This window comes from Heloderma suspectum, chromosome 14 (genome assembly GCF_057233095.1).
Source record: "Heloderma suspectum isolate Gila_16-S chromosome 14, 16-S_ref, whole genome shotgun sequence".
Lineage (NCBI taxonomy): Eukaryota > Metazoa > Chordata > Lepidosauria > Squamata > Helodermatidae > Heloderma > Heloderma suspectum.
The window spans coordinates 19006179-19022705 of NC_139471.1; the positions used below are offsets into that span (position 1 = coordinate 19006179).

The window sequence follows — 16527 nt, forward strand, 5'->3', positions numbered from 1 at the left end:
TGAAATTAGGCTGGGGGGGGGGCACATGAAATTAGGCTGGGGGAGCCACATGAAATTAGGCAGCAGGTCGCAGGTTGCCTGCCCTGTTTGTACAGAGGATTCATCCAGAAGCCTAAGCGCATTCCCCAGCCAGCCTTTCCCCACCTGCAAGGCTGCAATTCCATGCCCACTTGCCTGGGAGTAAGCACCACTGAACACAATGAAACTTACTTCCAAGTAGATTGTGTTATATGCCTGTAACTAAGCCAGAGAATATGACGTAACTGAAATAACGGCACATTCTTTCCCCTATTTACCTCCCCCTCCATTTCCCCTGTGTCAAATGTTTGATTATAAGCTCTGTGGGGCAAAGATCTGTCCTCTCGCATTCTGTAAAGTACCATGTACACTTATAATACTAATAATACTTCTGAGTGAGCAACTGGGTAGAATACACCCTACATGCTTTCCTTATATCTCCACAAGTAAAAAAAGGGATGGGCTACAATCCTATACACACTTACCAGAGTAAGTCCCACTGAACACAGAATAAGCCCCACTGGGATTGCACTGTTAAGAGCCTTAGGGCGCAATCCTATGGGGATAGGCGGCCGCCTCCGAACTCGGAGGCAACCGCCCCTCCAATGCAGGGCAGGAGAAGCATGGAGGGGATCGTCCCCCTCTATGCTTCTCCTGCCCTGCATTTGCAGCTAGACAGCGGAAGGCGGAGCAGGGGAAGAGGCTGCCAGATAACACATAGGATGTGTCGTACCGGCATTTCCGCCTTCCCTGCCCCAGAATGCCGCGTTATGGCCACTTCACACTCCTCTTCCGAGTACGGAGCACGGGGCCATCTGGGCGGCGCGGAACGGGGGAAAGGTCGTTTCCCAGAAACCAACATATCCTATGGTTGTCTAGTCACTGACTAGCAGCCATAGGATTGCTCCCTCCAAGTGCAATCCCATGCGTGTTTAGATAGAAAAAAAGGCCCACAACGCCCAGCATGCCCCAGCCAGCCATACTCCCTAAGGCATATTGGGAATTATAGGACTATTTTTGGTCCTGATATAAGCCGGTTTTCCATATTGATACACAGGAGCATTTTATATCTATATAGTGGTAGAGGAGGGGTTCTGGAGAGTGGGAAAGAAAAGGGGTCTCTTTCCCAGCCAGTCTTTCTAAAACATGTTTGTACAGCCACCTTTCCCAGCCAGGCACCCTCCAGATGTGTTGAGGCTATAATTCCCATCACCACAGCCATGCTAGCTGGAGGTTGCTTGAAGTTGTAGTCTGACACATCTGGATGGTGCCAGGTTGGGAGAAGATTTTTTTTTTACTTCATGGAACTCATAATTCTGCACGATGCTTATTAGAAGCTGTTAGGAGCTTGTGCAATTCAGGGTGCAATCCTATGCGTGTTTGCACTGAAAATAGTCCCACAATTCCCAGCATGCCCTAGGGAGCATGGCTGGATGGGGAATGCTGGGAGTTGTAGGGCTTCTCTCTGTCTAAACATGCATAGGATTGCACCCTTAAAGACTTCTTTACCATTGGCCCTGATTTATTCGGGGTGCAATCCTATGCATGCTTACACCAAAAATAGTCCCACAATTCCCAGCATGCTCTAGGGAGCACGGCTGGATGGGGAATGCTGGGAGTTGTAGGGCCTCTCTCTGTCTCAACATGCACAGGACTGCACCCTGAAAGACTCCTTAACCATTGGCCCCAATTTATTCGGGTTGCAACCCTACGCACGCTTACACCGAAAATAGTCCCACAATTCCCAGCATGCCCTAGGGAGCACGACTGTATGGGGAACGCTGGGAGCTGCAGGGCTTATCTCTGTCTAACCATGCACAGGATTGCACCCTTAAAGACTCCTTTGACATCGGCCCCGATTTATTCAGGGTGCAACCCTATCCACGCTTCCACCGAAAATAGTCCCACAATTCCCAGCATGCCCTAGGGAGCACGGCTGGATGGGGAACGCTGGGAGCCGCAGGGCTTCTCTCTGTCGAAGCATGCACAGGATTGCACCCCTAAAGACTCCTTTGCCATCAGCCCCCATTTATTCGGGGTGCAACCCTATGCACGCTTGCACCGAAAATAGTCCCACAATCCCCAGCATGCCCTAGGGAGCACGGCTGGATGGGGAACGCTAGGAGCTGCAGGGCTACTCTCTGTCTAAGCATGCACAGAATTGCACCCTTAAAGACTCCTTTCCCATCGGCCCCGATTTATTCGGGGTGCAACCCTATGCACGCTTGCCCCGAAAACAGCCCCACAATCCCCAGCATGCCCTAGGGAGCACGGCTGATGGGGAACGCAGGGAGCTGCAGGGCTTCTCTGTCTCAGCATGCACAGGATTGCGCCCTTGAAGACTCCTTTCCCATCGGCCCCGATTCATTCGGGGTGCAACCCTATGCACGCTTGCCCCGAAAACAGCCCCACAATCCCCAGCATGCCCTAGGGAGCACGGCTGATGGGGAACGCAGGGAGCTGCAGGGCTTCTCTGTCTCAGCATGCACAGGATTGTACCCTTGAAGACTCCTTTACCATCGGCCCCAATTCATTCGGGGTGCAATCCTATGCACGCTTGCCCCGAAAACAGCCCCACAATCCCCCGCATGCCCTAGGGAGCACGGCTGATGGGGAACGCAGGGAGCTGCAGGGCTTCTCTGTCTCAGCATGCACAGGATTGCGCCCTTGAAGACTCCTTTCCCATCGGCCCCAATTCATTCGGGGTGCAATCCTATGCACGCTTGCCCCGAAAACAGCCCCACAATCCCCAGCATGCCCTAGGGAGCACGGCTGATGGGGAACGCAGGGAGCTGCAGGGCTTCTCTGTCTCAGCATGCACAGGATTGCGCCCTTGAAGACTCCTTTCCCATCGGCCCCGATTCATTCGGGGTGCAACCCTATGCACGCTTGCCCCGAAAACAGCCCCACAATCCCCAGCATGCCCTAGGGAGCACGGCTGATGGGGAACGCAGGGAGCTGCAGGGTTTCTCTGTCTCAGCATGCACAGGATTGCGCCCTTGAAGACTCCTTTACCATCGGCCCCAATTCATTCGGGGTGCAATCCTATGCACGCTTGCCCCGAAAACAGCCCCACAATCCCCAGCATGCCCTAGGGAGCACGGCTGATGGGGAACGCAGGGAGCTGCAGGGCTTCTCTGTCTCAGCATGCACAGGATTGCGCCCTTGAAGACTCCTTTCCCATCGGCCCCAATTCATTCGGGGTGCAATCCTATGCACGCTTGCCCCGAAAACAGCCCCACAATCCCCAGCATGCCCTAGGGAGCACAGCTGATGGGGAACGCAGGGAGCTGCAGGGCTTCTCTGTCTCAGCATGCACAGGATTGCGCCCTTGAAGACTCCTTTCCCATCGGCCCCGATTCATTCGGGGTGCAACCCTATGCACGCTTGCCCCGAAAACAGCCCCACAATCCCCAGCATGCCCTAGGGAGCACGGCTGATGGGGAACGCTGGGAGCTGCAGGGCTTCTCTGTCTCAGCATGCACAGGATTGCGCCCTTGAAGACTCCTTTCCCATCGGCCCCGATTCATTCGGGGTGCAACCCTATGCACGCTTGCCCCGAAAACAGCCCCACAATCCCCGGCATGCCCTAGGGAGCACGGCTGATGGGGAACGCAGGGAGCTGCAGGGCTTCTCTGTCTCAGCATGCACAGGATTGCGCCCTTGAAGACTCCTTTCCCATCGGCCCCGATTCATTCGGGGTGCAACCCTATGCACGCTTGCCCCGAAAACAGCCCCACAATCCCCGGCATGCCCTAGGGAGCACGGCTGATGGGGAACGCTGGGAGCTGCAGGGCTTCTCTGTCTCAGCATGCACAGGATTGCGCCCTTGAAGACTCCTTTACCATCGGCCCCAATTCATTCGGGGTGCAATCCTATGCACGCTTGCCCCGAAAACAGCCCCACAATCCCCAGCATGCCCTAGGGAGCACGGCTGATGGGGAACGCAGGGAGCTGCAGGGCTTCTCTGTCTCAGCATGCACAGGATTGCGCCCTTGAAGACTCCTTTCCCATCGGCCCCAATTCATTCGGGGTGCAATCCTATGCACGCTTGCCCCGAAAACAGCCCCACAATCCCCAGCATGCCCTAGGGAGCACGGCTGATGGGGAACGCAGGGAGCTGCAGGGCTTCTCTGTCTCAGCATGCACAGGATTGCGCCCTTGAAGACTCCTTTCCCATCGGCCCCGATTCATTCGGGGTGCAACCCTATGCACGCTTGCCCCGAAAACAGCCCCACAATCCCCGGCATGCCCTAGGGAGCACGGCTGATGGGGAACGCAGGGAGCTGCAGGGCTTCTCTGTCTCAGCATGCACAGGATTGCGCCCTTGAAGACTCCTTTCCCATCGGCCCCGATTCATTCGGGGTGCAACCCTATGCACGCTTGCCCCGAAAACAGCCCCACAATCCCCGGCATGCCCTAGGGAGCACGGCTGATGGGGAACGCAGGGAGCTGCAGGGCTTCTCTGTCTCAGCATGCACAGGATTGCGCCCTTGAAGACTCCTTTCCCATCGGCCCCGATTCATTCGGGGTGCAACCCTATGCACGCTTGCCCCGAAAACAGCCCCACAATCCCCGGCATGCCCTAGGGAGCACGGCTGATGGGGAACGCAGGGAGCTGCAGGGCTTCTCTGTCTCAGCATGCACAGGATTGCGCCCCTGAAGACTCCTTTCCCATCGGCCCCGATTCATTCGGGGTGCAACCCTATGCACGCTTGCCCCGAAAACAGCCCCACAGTCCCCGGCATGCCCTAGCTACCAGCCAGCGCCGTCTGCAACAATGACGTGAGGACGACAGCGGCGACGCCGCGTTCAGGGCCGGTCGCGGGCTGCGACGGGCGCTCGCAGGTAGACTTCCCGCGGGACTGGAGGCTCCACCGAGCAGCCGCCCGTTCCGCGGGGCTGCCCCGCTCGCCCCCCGGGGGAGCCTCCCCGCAGCTCCCCGCCCACCCGGGAGGGGAGGCCGCGCCCCCTCTGCTCGCCCCCCGGGCGGGAAGGGGTTAACCCCTCAGGCCGCCCTCCAACGGTTTTAACGGCCGCCGCCGCCGCGCCAGGTACCTGCCGTTGACGCCCAGCGGCAAGGTGGGGTCTTCCCCCGGCAGCGAGTCCATGGCGGGGCGGCGGGAGAGCGAGGAGGAGGAGGGAGGCGGCCGCCGCGGCTCCTCCGGCGGCGACGCGGGCTGTTATTGTCCGCGTTTGGCGGCTGGCTCGGGATTCAAACGGCCGCAGCGGCCTCTCCTCTCGCCGCCGCCATCTTGGCGAAGCCGGCGAAGCCGCCCGCGGAAGGGCAGGCGGCCCGCGCCCCGCAGGCGGCCAGCGGCCGCGCCGCCATCTTTCCTGCGGGAAACGCCCGGCGAGGCCGGGCGCGGCGCCATCTTGGCGAAGGGAACGATGTGGCAGGTCGCCGCCGCCGGGCCCGCGAAAGGAGGGGGCGTGTTTCGGGACATCCACCATGTTTACTCCGGGCACGCCTGCGCAGTTCGCGCACAGGAGAACGATGAGCCGCCGCCCGAGTCCAGGGAGAGGCGGGATTGGAGAGGAACCATTTTTACTCAGGGCACCGGCCGGGAGCGAGGGGCTGGCCCCGCTATACTGTCTCCGCGAAGAAGGATCAGGAGGGACGAAAACGGGGAGAGCCGCTCCCGAGCGCCCTCGTCTGAAAGCACGCTGCTACATCCCGAATATATTTTATTTTATTTCCTTTTTATTTATTTTATTTTTATTTCATTTTTATTTATTTATTATATTTTATTTTATCATAGCAAGCATTTCGTGCTTTGTTACTATGCTCGCCCCTTGCTCGCGAGAAAACGTGCTTTATTAAGCTTTTTTTTTTTTTTTGGTATTTTCAATGTCTGCAGTGAGAACGTTGGTGCTTTGTTTTGCCATTTTGACTCGGATTCCTGCACTGAGCAGGGGGTTGGGCTCGATGGCCTCGTAGGCCCCTTCCAACCCTACTATGATTCTATATGTTCCCCTTGTGTTACAGTGCATCTGTGCTCTATTTAGCAGTGTTTATTATTTTCATTCCACCAACAGTGTCCACTGCTGGAGGACACAATGCAAACTGTGTGACATACAGCAGTGCACCAGAAGCCAAGTGTGTGATTGGAGATGATGTTAAATATGTTAAATGTGCAGCTGTAACTACTGGGATGCTGCCAGCTCCATAATGTATTCACCCTAACTTTTCTGTACTTGGTTGTGTACCTGTATACAACCTCACATGGAGGAAGAATATGTCTGTGCTCATTCAAACATATTTTCATTATGAAGTGATTCTACAGTGAAATGGCTGTCATGGAACAGAAGACAGACTTTAGCTCATGGACAAAGGGTCTGGTATAGCCACACTGAGAGCCAGTGTGGTGTAGTGGCAAGAGTGTTGGACTGGGAGCCGGGAGATCCGGGTTCTAGTCCCCACTCGGCCATGGAAGCTCACTGGGTGACTTTGGGCCAGCCACAAACTCTCAGCCCAACCTACCTCACAGGGTTGTTGTGAGGATAAAATGGAAAGGAGGAGAATAATGTAAGCCGCCTTGGGTTCCTTGCAAGAGGAAAAAAGGCGGGATATAAATGCAATAAATAAATAAATAAATAAGGAGCGGGGAAACCGTGCTGTGTTCACACATTTGGGGTTGTATTAAACTCCGCGTAAGTTTGAAGGAAGCTTCACCCAATTTTGCCCCGGGGACTAATTACCGACAGCGTAATCCTAAGCATGTTTATTTGGAGGTAAGCCTTGGGCTCCAAGATCACCGCAGACGGTGACTGTAGCCATGAAATTAAAAGACGCTTGCTCCTTGGGAGGAAAGCTATGGCCAACCTAGACAGCATAGTAAGAAGCAGAGACATCACCTTGCCGACAAAGGTCCGTATAATCAAAGCTATGGTTTTCCCAGTAGCAACGTATGGCTGTGAGAGCTGGACTATAAGGAAGGCTGAGCGCCGAAGAATCGATGCTTTCGAACTGTGGTGCTGGAGAAGACTCTTACGAGTCCCCTGGACTGCAAGGAGGTCAAATCAGTCCATCCTAAAGGAAATCAACCCTCAGTGCTCATTGGAAGGACAGATAATGAAGCTGAAGCTCCAATATTTTGGCCACCTAATGCGAAGAGAAAACTCCCTGGAAAAGACCCTGATGCTGGGAAAGACTGAAGGCAAAAGGAGACGGGGACGGCAGAGGATGAGATGGCTAGATAGCATCACCGATGCAATGAATATGGACTTGAGCACGCTCCGGGAGAGAGCACAGGACAGGAAGGCCTGGCATGCTATGGTCCATTGGGTCACGAAGAGTCGGACACGACTGAACGACTGAACAACAACAAAGCTTCAATGAGGCATACTCACAAGTCTCTTAAGAACTGCAGACAGCTTTACAGTGCAATCCTATACATGTCTGCTCAGAAGTAAGCCCCACTGAGTTCAGCGGCAGGTAAATACGTATAAGAATTGCACTCTAACAAACCAAACTCCCCCAGTTTTTACATCTTCTCCACCTAGAAGCCTCTCCTCCTGCATCCCTAGTATGAGGGTACTAAGGCACTCTTCACATGCTTAGAGACACTGTTCTCTTAATTGTTGCATCACAGCCATCCAGTTCAGTCCAACCACTGAAGATTGCGTCTGTCTGCTTACCAAATTTCCTGATCCCTACCCTGGGTAAACAGAGCCCCTATTGCAATTTCTTAGCATTTTGTTACAAGTGGGACCTGCAAGGAAATGTTACAGCGTAGAGCCTTCCTATCTGGAGTGTGAGCCAGCCATACCCTCTTCTGGGATACTCCATTCCCAGCATCCCCACCGCAGCTTTTAACTCTGCCCAACAGGGGCACTCAGCCAACAAGCATGCTCAGGCCTAATTGGGCTGTTTGGAGGTGTGCCCTCCTACAAGATTTGTGCTCCTGCAAATCTCGGGGTTCTCCGAGCATGCTGATACCTTCCTCTTGTGCATGGATGGCTGTATAAGCATCCACACTCAGATAATGGGCCAGTCTCTGGCTCTCAGCCTAACTTACCTCACAGGGTTGTTATGAGGATAAAAGGGAGAGGAGGAGACTCATGTAAGCTGCCTTGAGTCTGGGGGTGAGACGAGAGCCCCCCGCACACAAGAGTGTTTGTATTTTCTTATTTGAAGTGTTGGGTGGTAACCGTTCCCTGCAGCATGTGGCTTGCCTTGCTTGAATCACCTGCTCTCCCGTACACCTTTTAGTTTTACTCGCATGTAAAACTTCAGCTTTACCAAACCTCTTGTCCTTATGATTTCTGCAGGGTGCACCAGCGCAATCTGAGCTTGTGTAGTTTGATTTCTGCGGGGGGGGGGGGTATGATGGATGGTCCCACCTAAGAGCTCCTCCAAATATATAAAATATTCTATATGTTACTATACCTGCTGCAGACAGTGTCACCAGGCTGTGCAAGGGGTCTGGGGAGGGATGGGCGGATTGATGGATTGCATTTATATCCCGCCTTTTTACCTCTTGCAAGGAACCCCGGGAGGCTTACATTACCCTCCTCCTCTCCATTTTAGCCTCACAACAACAACCCTGTGAGGTGGGTTGGGCTGATAGTCTGGGACCGGCCCAAAGTCACCCAGTCAGCTTCCATGGCCGAGTGGGGACTAGAACCCGGATCTCCAGGCTCCCAGTCCAGCACCCTAGCCACCACACCACACTGGTATCGTTTTGAAACAATTCAAAGACTTGCCCGCCGCTAATCAGATTAACGTTGTTTAGCCTTATCTGAATTAGTCGCACATTTCAGGAGATTAAGCCACCCTTAAGCCCTTCGACCAACAAATTGTCGTTGGCGGTGTTCTAACGCTGCACAATGCTCCAAGACATCAGGGCACTTAGTGGTGGTGGTGGTTTTTTAAAATAGTTGCCTGGATGCCAGATAAGCACCTGCGGGTGGGATGCAAGGCAAACGTCAAAGCTTTCACAAGCTTTGAGCCATGGAGGCCCGTTTTTAGGATTAGGGTCCGTGCTGGCCTCTCATATGCGTTGCATCCAAGTGTGAATGTTCAAGCAGATGCTGTCCAGAAGCTCGTAAAATGGAGGGAGACTATCTTCGAATGAGCCAAGCACCAGCTTTTGGGGTGGGGGTAGTTGAGTGTGGAGGCAGGGTCACAGGGATCCTCTTTTTCTATTGCTGCACCAGCCTTCCCCAACCTGGCGCCCTCCAGGTGTGTTGGGAAAGAACTCCCACCACGTTGGCTGGGGATAAGAACATCAGAAGAGCCCTGCTGGATCAGACTAAGGGTCCATTCAGACCAGCATTCTGTTCACACAGTGCCAACCAGCTGTCAACCAGGAACCCACTATCTGATTATCTCAACAGAGATAATCAATGCATAGAATTGCACCCTAGGGTGCAATCCTATGCATGTGTAGACCGAAAAAAGTCCTACAACTCCCAGCATGCCCTAGGGAGCATGGTTGGCAAGGGAATGCTGGGAGTTATAGGCCTTTTTTTCCATTTCAACATGCATAGGATTGCATCCTTAAAAAAATAAACTACATTGTTAGAAACGTGGTTGTCTGGATCCAGCTTTAAAATGGCTGTAGATGCTCGATATCACCCATTCACATCCTTCCTTTTTAAAAAAAAAATGCAAAAGCCAAGCTGGAGTAGATACAAATTATATACATTTTATTTTAATTCATTTTAAATAACATTCTTCAGTATAAATTCCAACATATATTCTGATCATACACTTGCGCCCACCTCTCCCCGATTTTTCAAACAAATGCATTTTATTAGCTCAACGTATGCTTGGGACACGGGGCATAAAATACAGCAGATGGTTCATACTTCCTAGAGTGAGTGCAACTTTTTTTTTCCAAATTGTAAGCCCGAATCTCTGTTATAAAAGTTGGAAGCATAAAGAGCTGAGCTTTTCAGATGTTCAGAATGCTGCATTAAACAGGTACGTATTTCAGGCTTCAATCTTTTTGTTCTCTTACCTTTTTCTTAAAAATGTGATTTGTATCTGTTGGATACTATATCGTGTGTGTGTGTGTGTGTGTGTGTGTGTGTGTAAGAGTTGGGATGAAGATACAGGATGAAGAGTTTGGCAAACCGTGCTACTGGGTTGCTAGAATCATTGTTCCCGCTCCATAGATTTAGCATATAATTTTGCCTGATTTAATGCAGTGCCTATTTCACTGTACAACTCAGGCTGTCTCTCTAAGGGAATGGGTTCCATCGTCGTATGGCTCCAACAGTCAGGAAGTTTTTCCTGATGTTCAGCCGGAATCTGGCTTCCTGTAACTTCAGCCCATGATTCCATGTCCTGCACGCTGGGATGATCGAGAAGAGATCCTGGCCTTCCTCTCTCACTCGAGAGTAAGCTGGCCCATTTCTCGTGATTGTAAAAACCCAAACCCTTTGAAAAATACTTTTGTGGAAGCAAGATTAACCATTGGGTGGATCTTTTTGACGCTATGTTGAGAAAACACTTGCCTTCATCCAAACCAGCTGGGGTATGGATTGGCATGGCTCAAAATCCCCACTAATGTGGTTTAAGATAATAGCCAGAACAAGATATATCAGTCACCACAGTTATCCTTTGGTTACATCCATCTTCTCCACGCACACATGGCAACCATATCGCTTCCTTGCATATACTGTACTTCTAGTAGCATCCCCTGAGGATCCATCTTTGCTACAAGCCCAAATGGTTTAACTCAGCCTTCTCCAGTTTGGTCCCCTCCAGATCTTTTGGATTTCTACTCCCATGAGCCCCGGCCAGCATAGCCTATTTTGAGACAAGAATCCTGGGAGTTGTAGTCCAAAACATCTGGAGGGCAGCAGGGGTAAAATCCAACATCAGTCTTACTTCAAGTAGACCCATTTAAATGAATAGGACTTAGTTAGAATCACAGAATAGTAGGGTTGGAAGGGGCCTATAAGACCATCGAGGTCAACCGCCTGCTCAAAGTTAGTCATGATGAACTTGTCACAATCTTTTCAGTGGGTCTGCTCTAAGCAAGCCTTATGTTTTTACCCCAGGTTGGGGAAGGCAAGTTTAACTTCTCATGGCTTCCCCTAACAGACTCTTGACAATTTTGGGGGAGGGTGCATTGAAGTCCCCTTTAGAAATATCAAAATACCTTCCAAAAACAGCATTACTCAATCTACATTCCCAGCCTGCTCCTTCCCAAATTTTACACTGGCAGCCAACGATGCTGAGACACCAGCTGCTGTTCAATGATCGAAACATTTTATGTCATAAGTTGGCGGATGAACATGTTCTTACCATGGTAGACGTCTCTGCATGGAACTCAGTGGAGCCGATTTGGAGTGTTTCCCCCTCTTATGCAGTAAAACACCCTTCCCCCAGCCTGGCGCCGTCAAGATGTGTTGGGTTACGACTCATCATCACCAGCCAGCATGGCCAGTGTCCATGTTGGGTGGGGATGATGGGGATTGGAGACCCAACACATCTGGAGAAGGCTGGTTTGGGGAATCTGCCCGATTGGGGAAGGCTGCTTTAAAATAGGTCTGAATGCTCTTTTTAAAAAAACAACAATTTTTTAAACACACGTGGCAGGTGCTTCAAGAATGCTCTCCAAAATCATTCTGCTAAGTCAGGGATGCTTTGATGAGAATCCATGCGGGGGGGTGGGGGGTCACAAAGCGTTAACACAGCCTTTATTATGACCCAGTGAAATGTCACGTGGTAGTGAGCAACCTTTCGAAACTCCAATATTTGACTTTTCTGTTGGTCCAAACACAAGTACTGATCCAGGGCTGACATCATGGGTTTGCATCATAGGGCACCTGCCAGCATCCGCATCCCAAAGAGGGGCCCATTGACCCGGCGCTTCCTCCTCCTTGCTGCCGTTGACATTTCACCTGCCTTTCCAACTGAGTGAGCAGTGACCGAAGCAAGGAGGAGGACCAGCTTCTGATTCTGTTCGCCACTGGGCCAGGTTTAAGGTTTTGCTACTAGTGTACAAAACCCTAAACGACTTGGGACCAGGATACCTGAGACAGCGCCTCTCCCTTACCAACCTGCTCGATCACTGAAGTCATCAGAGGCATTCTCCTGGTGGTTCTGCATGGACCCATGGACCAACTGGAGTCCACCCGGAGAAGGGCCTCCAGTGTTGTGGCCCCCTTCCTATGGAACTCCCTGCCTCTGGTGGCCAGGCAAACGCCAACACTGGATTGTTTTCGGCACCTCCTGAAAACAGCTGTTTTCCAGGAAGCCTCCCTTGGGTAACCAGCCTCAGTTTTATCGGGACTCTCGTTTTTTAAAAGAATAATTCTAATATCATGGTTCATTATTTTTATCTTTTGTTTATTCATCTCTTGTTGTTCACCACTCCGGAACCTGTTGAGATGTGGAGCGGTATGCAAGTGTAAATAAATAAGTAAATAACCTTGATCTCTCCCTCAGGAGAGTGGTGTAGATTGGGCCCAGAAATACTGGCCAAGCCCTCTGAAGGCATCTTGTCCCCTCCACATCCTACCCCCCCGCCCCCGCCAAAGCTGGCACTGAATGGTTGACTATTGGTGGATAACAGATTTTTTCAGTGGCGGCTGGTGGCTCCGATGTCAGTGGGGCGGTGAATCCGCTCCGGGTTTCAGTCAGAACTCTGAAGGAGTTATCCAAGGTGCAAAGCTTGACTGGTTCTGACTGAAATCCGGAGCGGATTCACTGCCCCCCGACATCAGAGCCACCAGCCTCCACTGACTGTAAGACTAGCGACATGGGACTGCCCTTGGAAAGCATGTGGAAACGTCACTTGCTACAAAATACAGCCACTAGGCTGCTCCTGGAAGTTCACTTCCTCGCTTTAAATAGGAAAGAAGAGTGTCGTGGAGAAGATCCCGGTTGGGCGGTAGGCCACGCGATGCTAGCTTTCTACGCACATGGAGGAACACTCAGATCCGATGGGCTTCCCGCTTGCAGAAGGAAGCGGCACAGCCCAGACACAGGTTGACCACCCCGGGTTAGAAGTGAAAACAATTTTTAAAAGGAGGAAAATAAGCAAGGCCTCTCCAGAGCTTTAGTGAGGAAGGACGCGTGCATGCTAAGAAGTGTTTTCTTCCAGGGGGCTTTTGAAACTGAAACGCTACAGCAATGCGCTACCAGCCTGGGAGAAGGAATGATGGCATGGGCTGCTTTGCTCCTCGCCAGAGAAAAGATTCCAGCACCCCATTTTGTTTCCCCAGGAAATGAGAAAACACCGGGGGGAAACGGCAGGACGGAGGAGGGTGACACCATCAGTCTCTCCTGCCTGTTCTTCCATTCAGCCAACATCATCCGCCTCTGATTTTCCACGTGTCATTCATTGTTCCTTAAAGAGGCTGTTCACAGATAAGAAAATCAAGGATCAGGTTTGGCCCTAAGGCATGCCTGGCGTCAGAGCCCGGCACCCTCAGGCAGTTGCTGGGGGCCCAGCAACCCGGCCAGGCCCAACAGCACTGATGACTGCCTGGGTCCCCGCACCAGGAGGCTGCAAGCCACTATTTTAAATTCCTCACCGTATCCCTATGTGCCCCGATGGACCATCCGCTGCCAGAAAGGGCACCGGGAGAGGCAGCCTGTGGAGAACATTTTGACAAGCCCCATTTCATAGTTGGGCTGGCCCTACCCTAAAGTAGGTGTAACCCAGCCTGTTAAAAGGGTTTTGATGGTAAGTTGGGCCTGGAAGCTACTAAGGAACTAGAGGAGTCGTGCTAGGACAACAGTACTATGATCTCTGTACTGCAGCCCACAAACAGGCTTTGGCATTCTGCACTAAATGCAGCTTCTGAATTCTTTTTCAGGGCATCCCAGAGTAAAGCATATTACAGTAATCCAGATGACAGCATACCAAAGCAAGAGGAATGGAAGCACGATTTCACATGCACGCACACACTAATAATTATTATACTGTTTTACATAAGTGCCACAAACCTAAATTGGAGTGGGTGGTACATTATTATTCAATTTCCCCAGAATCCTTTGCAGGGAAGCCATGACAGCGAAGCCCATTTATGTTTGCAACATAGCCACATCCTTACTGAGAGCCATCTGAGCTGTAGCGATATCACTTGTCCCAGGAGATTTGGGAGGGCTGCAAGTGTTGCAGTAGTGATGAGCAGGGGATCACAGCAAAAAGTGTAAGGCTGTAAGGTTAATTTTTTCCAGGAATTTTAAAAACAGTTATTAGGGTGTAATAGCATCGGGTCACTCAGTGCAATGCTAAGTAACAGCTCTGGATGTATCGGGGAGCCTTGGGTGCAAATGTGGGTCACAATTGGTGAGGCAGGGATATTGCCTAGCAACCAGGTGGAGTTAAAGAACTTTCCTTTTAACCTGGGTTTGTTGTGTATAAGAAGATTAGTATGTTCAGTATGTTGTGTAGCAGTAGTGGTTTCATTCTGTTAGAAGCCTGGTCTGATTTGCTCTGCTCTTTTATACTTCTTGTTGCTGAGCCAGGGCACTCTGCCTGTAAACTCTTATTTACATTAGTCTTATTGTTACAGTTTAGTTCAGCCTGCTTGACTCTGTAAAGTTTGCCAAGCCCTTCACTTTCTGGATTAAGTCGGTTTTAGACTTTGCAAAGGTATTCAGAAACAACAAGGCAGCTTTACAAATGGAAAACAAATCCGGAATGTCTGTCATAATGAAGCATAGGTGAAAGACAATATTCTCAGATTTTTATTTTTTTTTAAAGGTCGGGGGAGAAAGTGAATCTGGAAAGTGAAATTGGAATCCGAATATACTGTCACACTTCTATCACCAGACTTAAATGCTGACTACTCTCATACGAACATCCACTCTTAGGCACATCATTCACTACCATTCTCTTCAGAACTGATTTGTTTTACATCCCTGCAAACCATCCCACCTGCTCCAGTACTAGGAAGGGGGTTTGAGGATTCTGTCTAGACTGCCTTTCCCTTCATCTAATCTGCTGCCAACGGAGAATGCCCAAGGGCACCAACGTTTATCAGTTGATGGACTTGAACCAGGTTGGTTTTGTGATACCTGGCCTGCTAGCTAACAGTCACTTTAACAAGAATCAAACTCAATTTTGGGAGGCTGTAAAACAAGAAGTCCTATATCGAGATGTATACAGAGGTTTCCTTTCCTTCATATAATCTGGTTTATCCCATGCAATGCAATGTTTCTCATGCATTTTTCCCAACCAGGCCCTCCCTCATAGGAGGTGGGTTTGTGCACTCTGTCAAGATCGCCTTTCCCTCCTGGGATTCTATGAAATATAATAGGCTTTGTTACCTGGAGGAGGCACACTTACTCAGCTCTGTTGCCTGCTTTCATTCCAGATCCAGGAGATAGGGAGTGTTCCTGCCATTCCAAACCTACCAACTGATCACATCTGAGATGGACCTGCACCTAGCTTGTCTCAGCTTTGGTCGCTGGGTAGGGATGTGCGACACATTTGGGATTCCATTCTGTCTAAGCCTGACAGGATTTTGCAGTGTTTCTATTCCAATAAGTGGCGACAGACTGTAGCAAACTGTTTTTCCCTGTTCTGGAAATGTTTTGCACTTTTTTCAGGTCCCATAATTTGCGCAAATGGTAATTTGGATCTTTTCGGGGATTTTAAATTTGCACAAAGGGGGTCATAATTTTTAAAATATATTTTGTTATCGTCGATCTTGTGCAAGTGCACACGATCGCAAGTCTGCCTGTCCACTATGTAACCCCAGAGAGGCGTATTCCCCTCTTGTCAATATCCTTGTCAGTTTCATCCTCTCCACACACTAGTTAGTTTAGCCCAGCAGAGCCCTATTCCACACTTGTCAAAGATCTTGTCAATTTCCCCCACTCTTCCCTGACTCAAGGGGAGGATGAAATTGACAAGTATGGAAGGGAATTGTGCCTTGGAACCAAAAGGATAAAAGAAGGGGGGGTGTTAACCGATCACAAGTGGGTGGAGTATAACAGCCTTCTCTAACCTGATGCCCTCCAGATGTTTTGGACTAGAACTCCAAGCATTCCTGACCATTGGCTGCACTGGCTGAGGCTGACGGGAGTTGAAGTCCAAAACATCTGAAGCACACCAGGTTGGGGTAGGCTGCTTTATAAGGTGTTTTGAGAGGGATAGAGTACAACACAACCATGCCCTGTGATGAGGGCTATGGTACTGAGAAATGGGCAGGAAGATGTGGACAAAATTTTATTTTTGAAATGAAAACTTGCATGCACCTTCTCTGTTGGCAGTAGAGCAAAACAAACATTATTGTCCTTACCACCACATTTCAAGACTATCCAATATACCCTTGTAGACGTTATTCTCTAGCCAAGACAATAGGGAGATTCTAGGCTTGAATTTCAGGCCAGAAAGAACCACACTAATTGGCTATAACCACGTGGCCACCCACATCTTCACTTCAGTGTGATAGAGAATGAAGGACAGTAATCTGGGGTCGTAGAATCATAGAACAGTAGGGTTGGAAGGGGCCTATAAGACCATCGAGTCCAACCCCCTGCTCAGTGCAGGAATCCAAGTCAGAGCATCCCTGACAGGTGGCTGTCCA

The 16527-nt window shown here is 50.7% G+C and overlaps 1 protein-coding gene across 1 annotated transcript in view; it reads right to left on the bottom strand.

Annotated features, from left to right (window-relative positions):
* The window catches only part of CDK5RAP2 (CDK5 regulatory subunit associated protein 2), a 146294-nt gene extending 140864 nt beyond the window's left edge, over positions 1–5430 (bottom strand). The window contains 1 exon segment of the mRNA XM_084820774.1: positions 5077–5430. Coding sequence (XP_084676900.1) covers positions 5077–5129 — 53 coding nt within the window. The 5' untranslated portion in view covers positions 5130–5430.
* Between the last annotated feature and the right edge of the window lie 11097 nt (positions 5431–16527).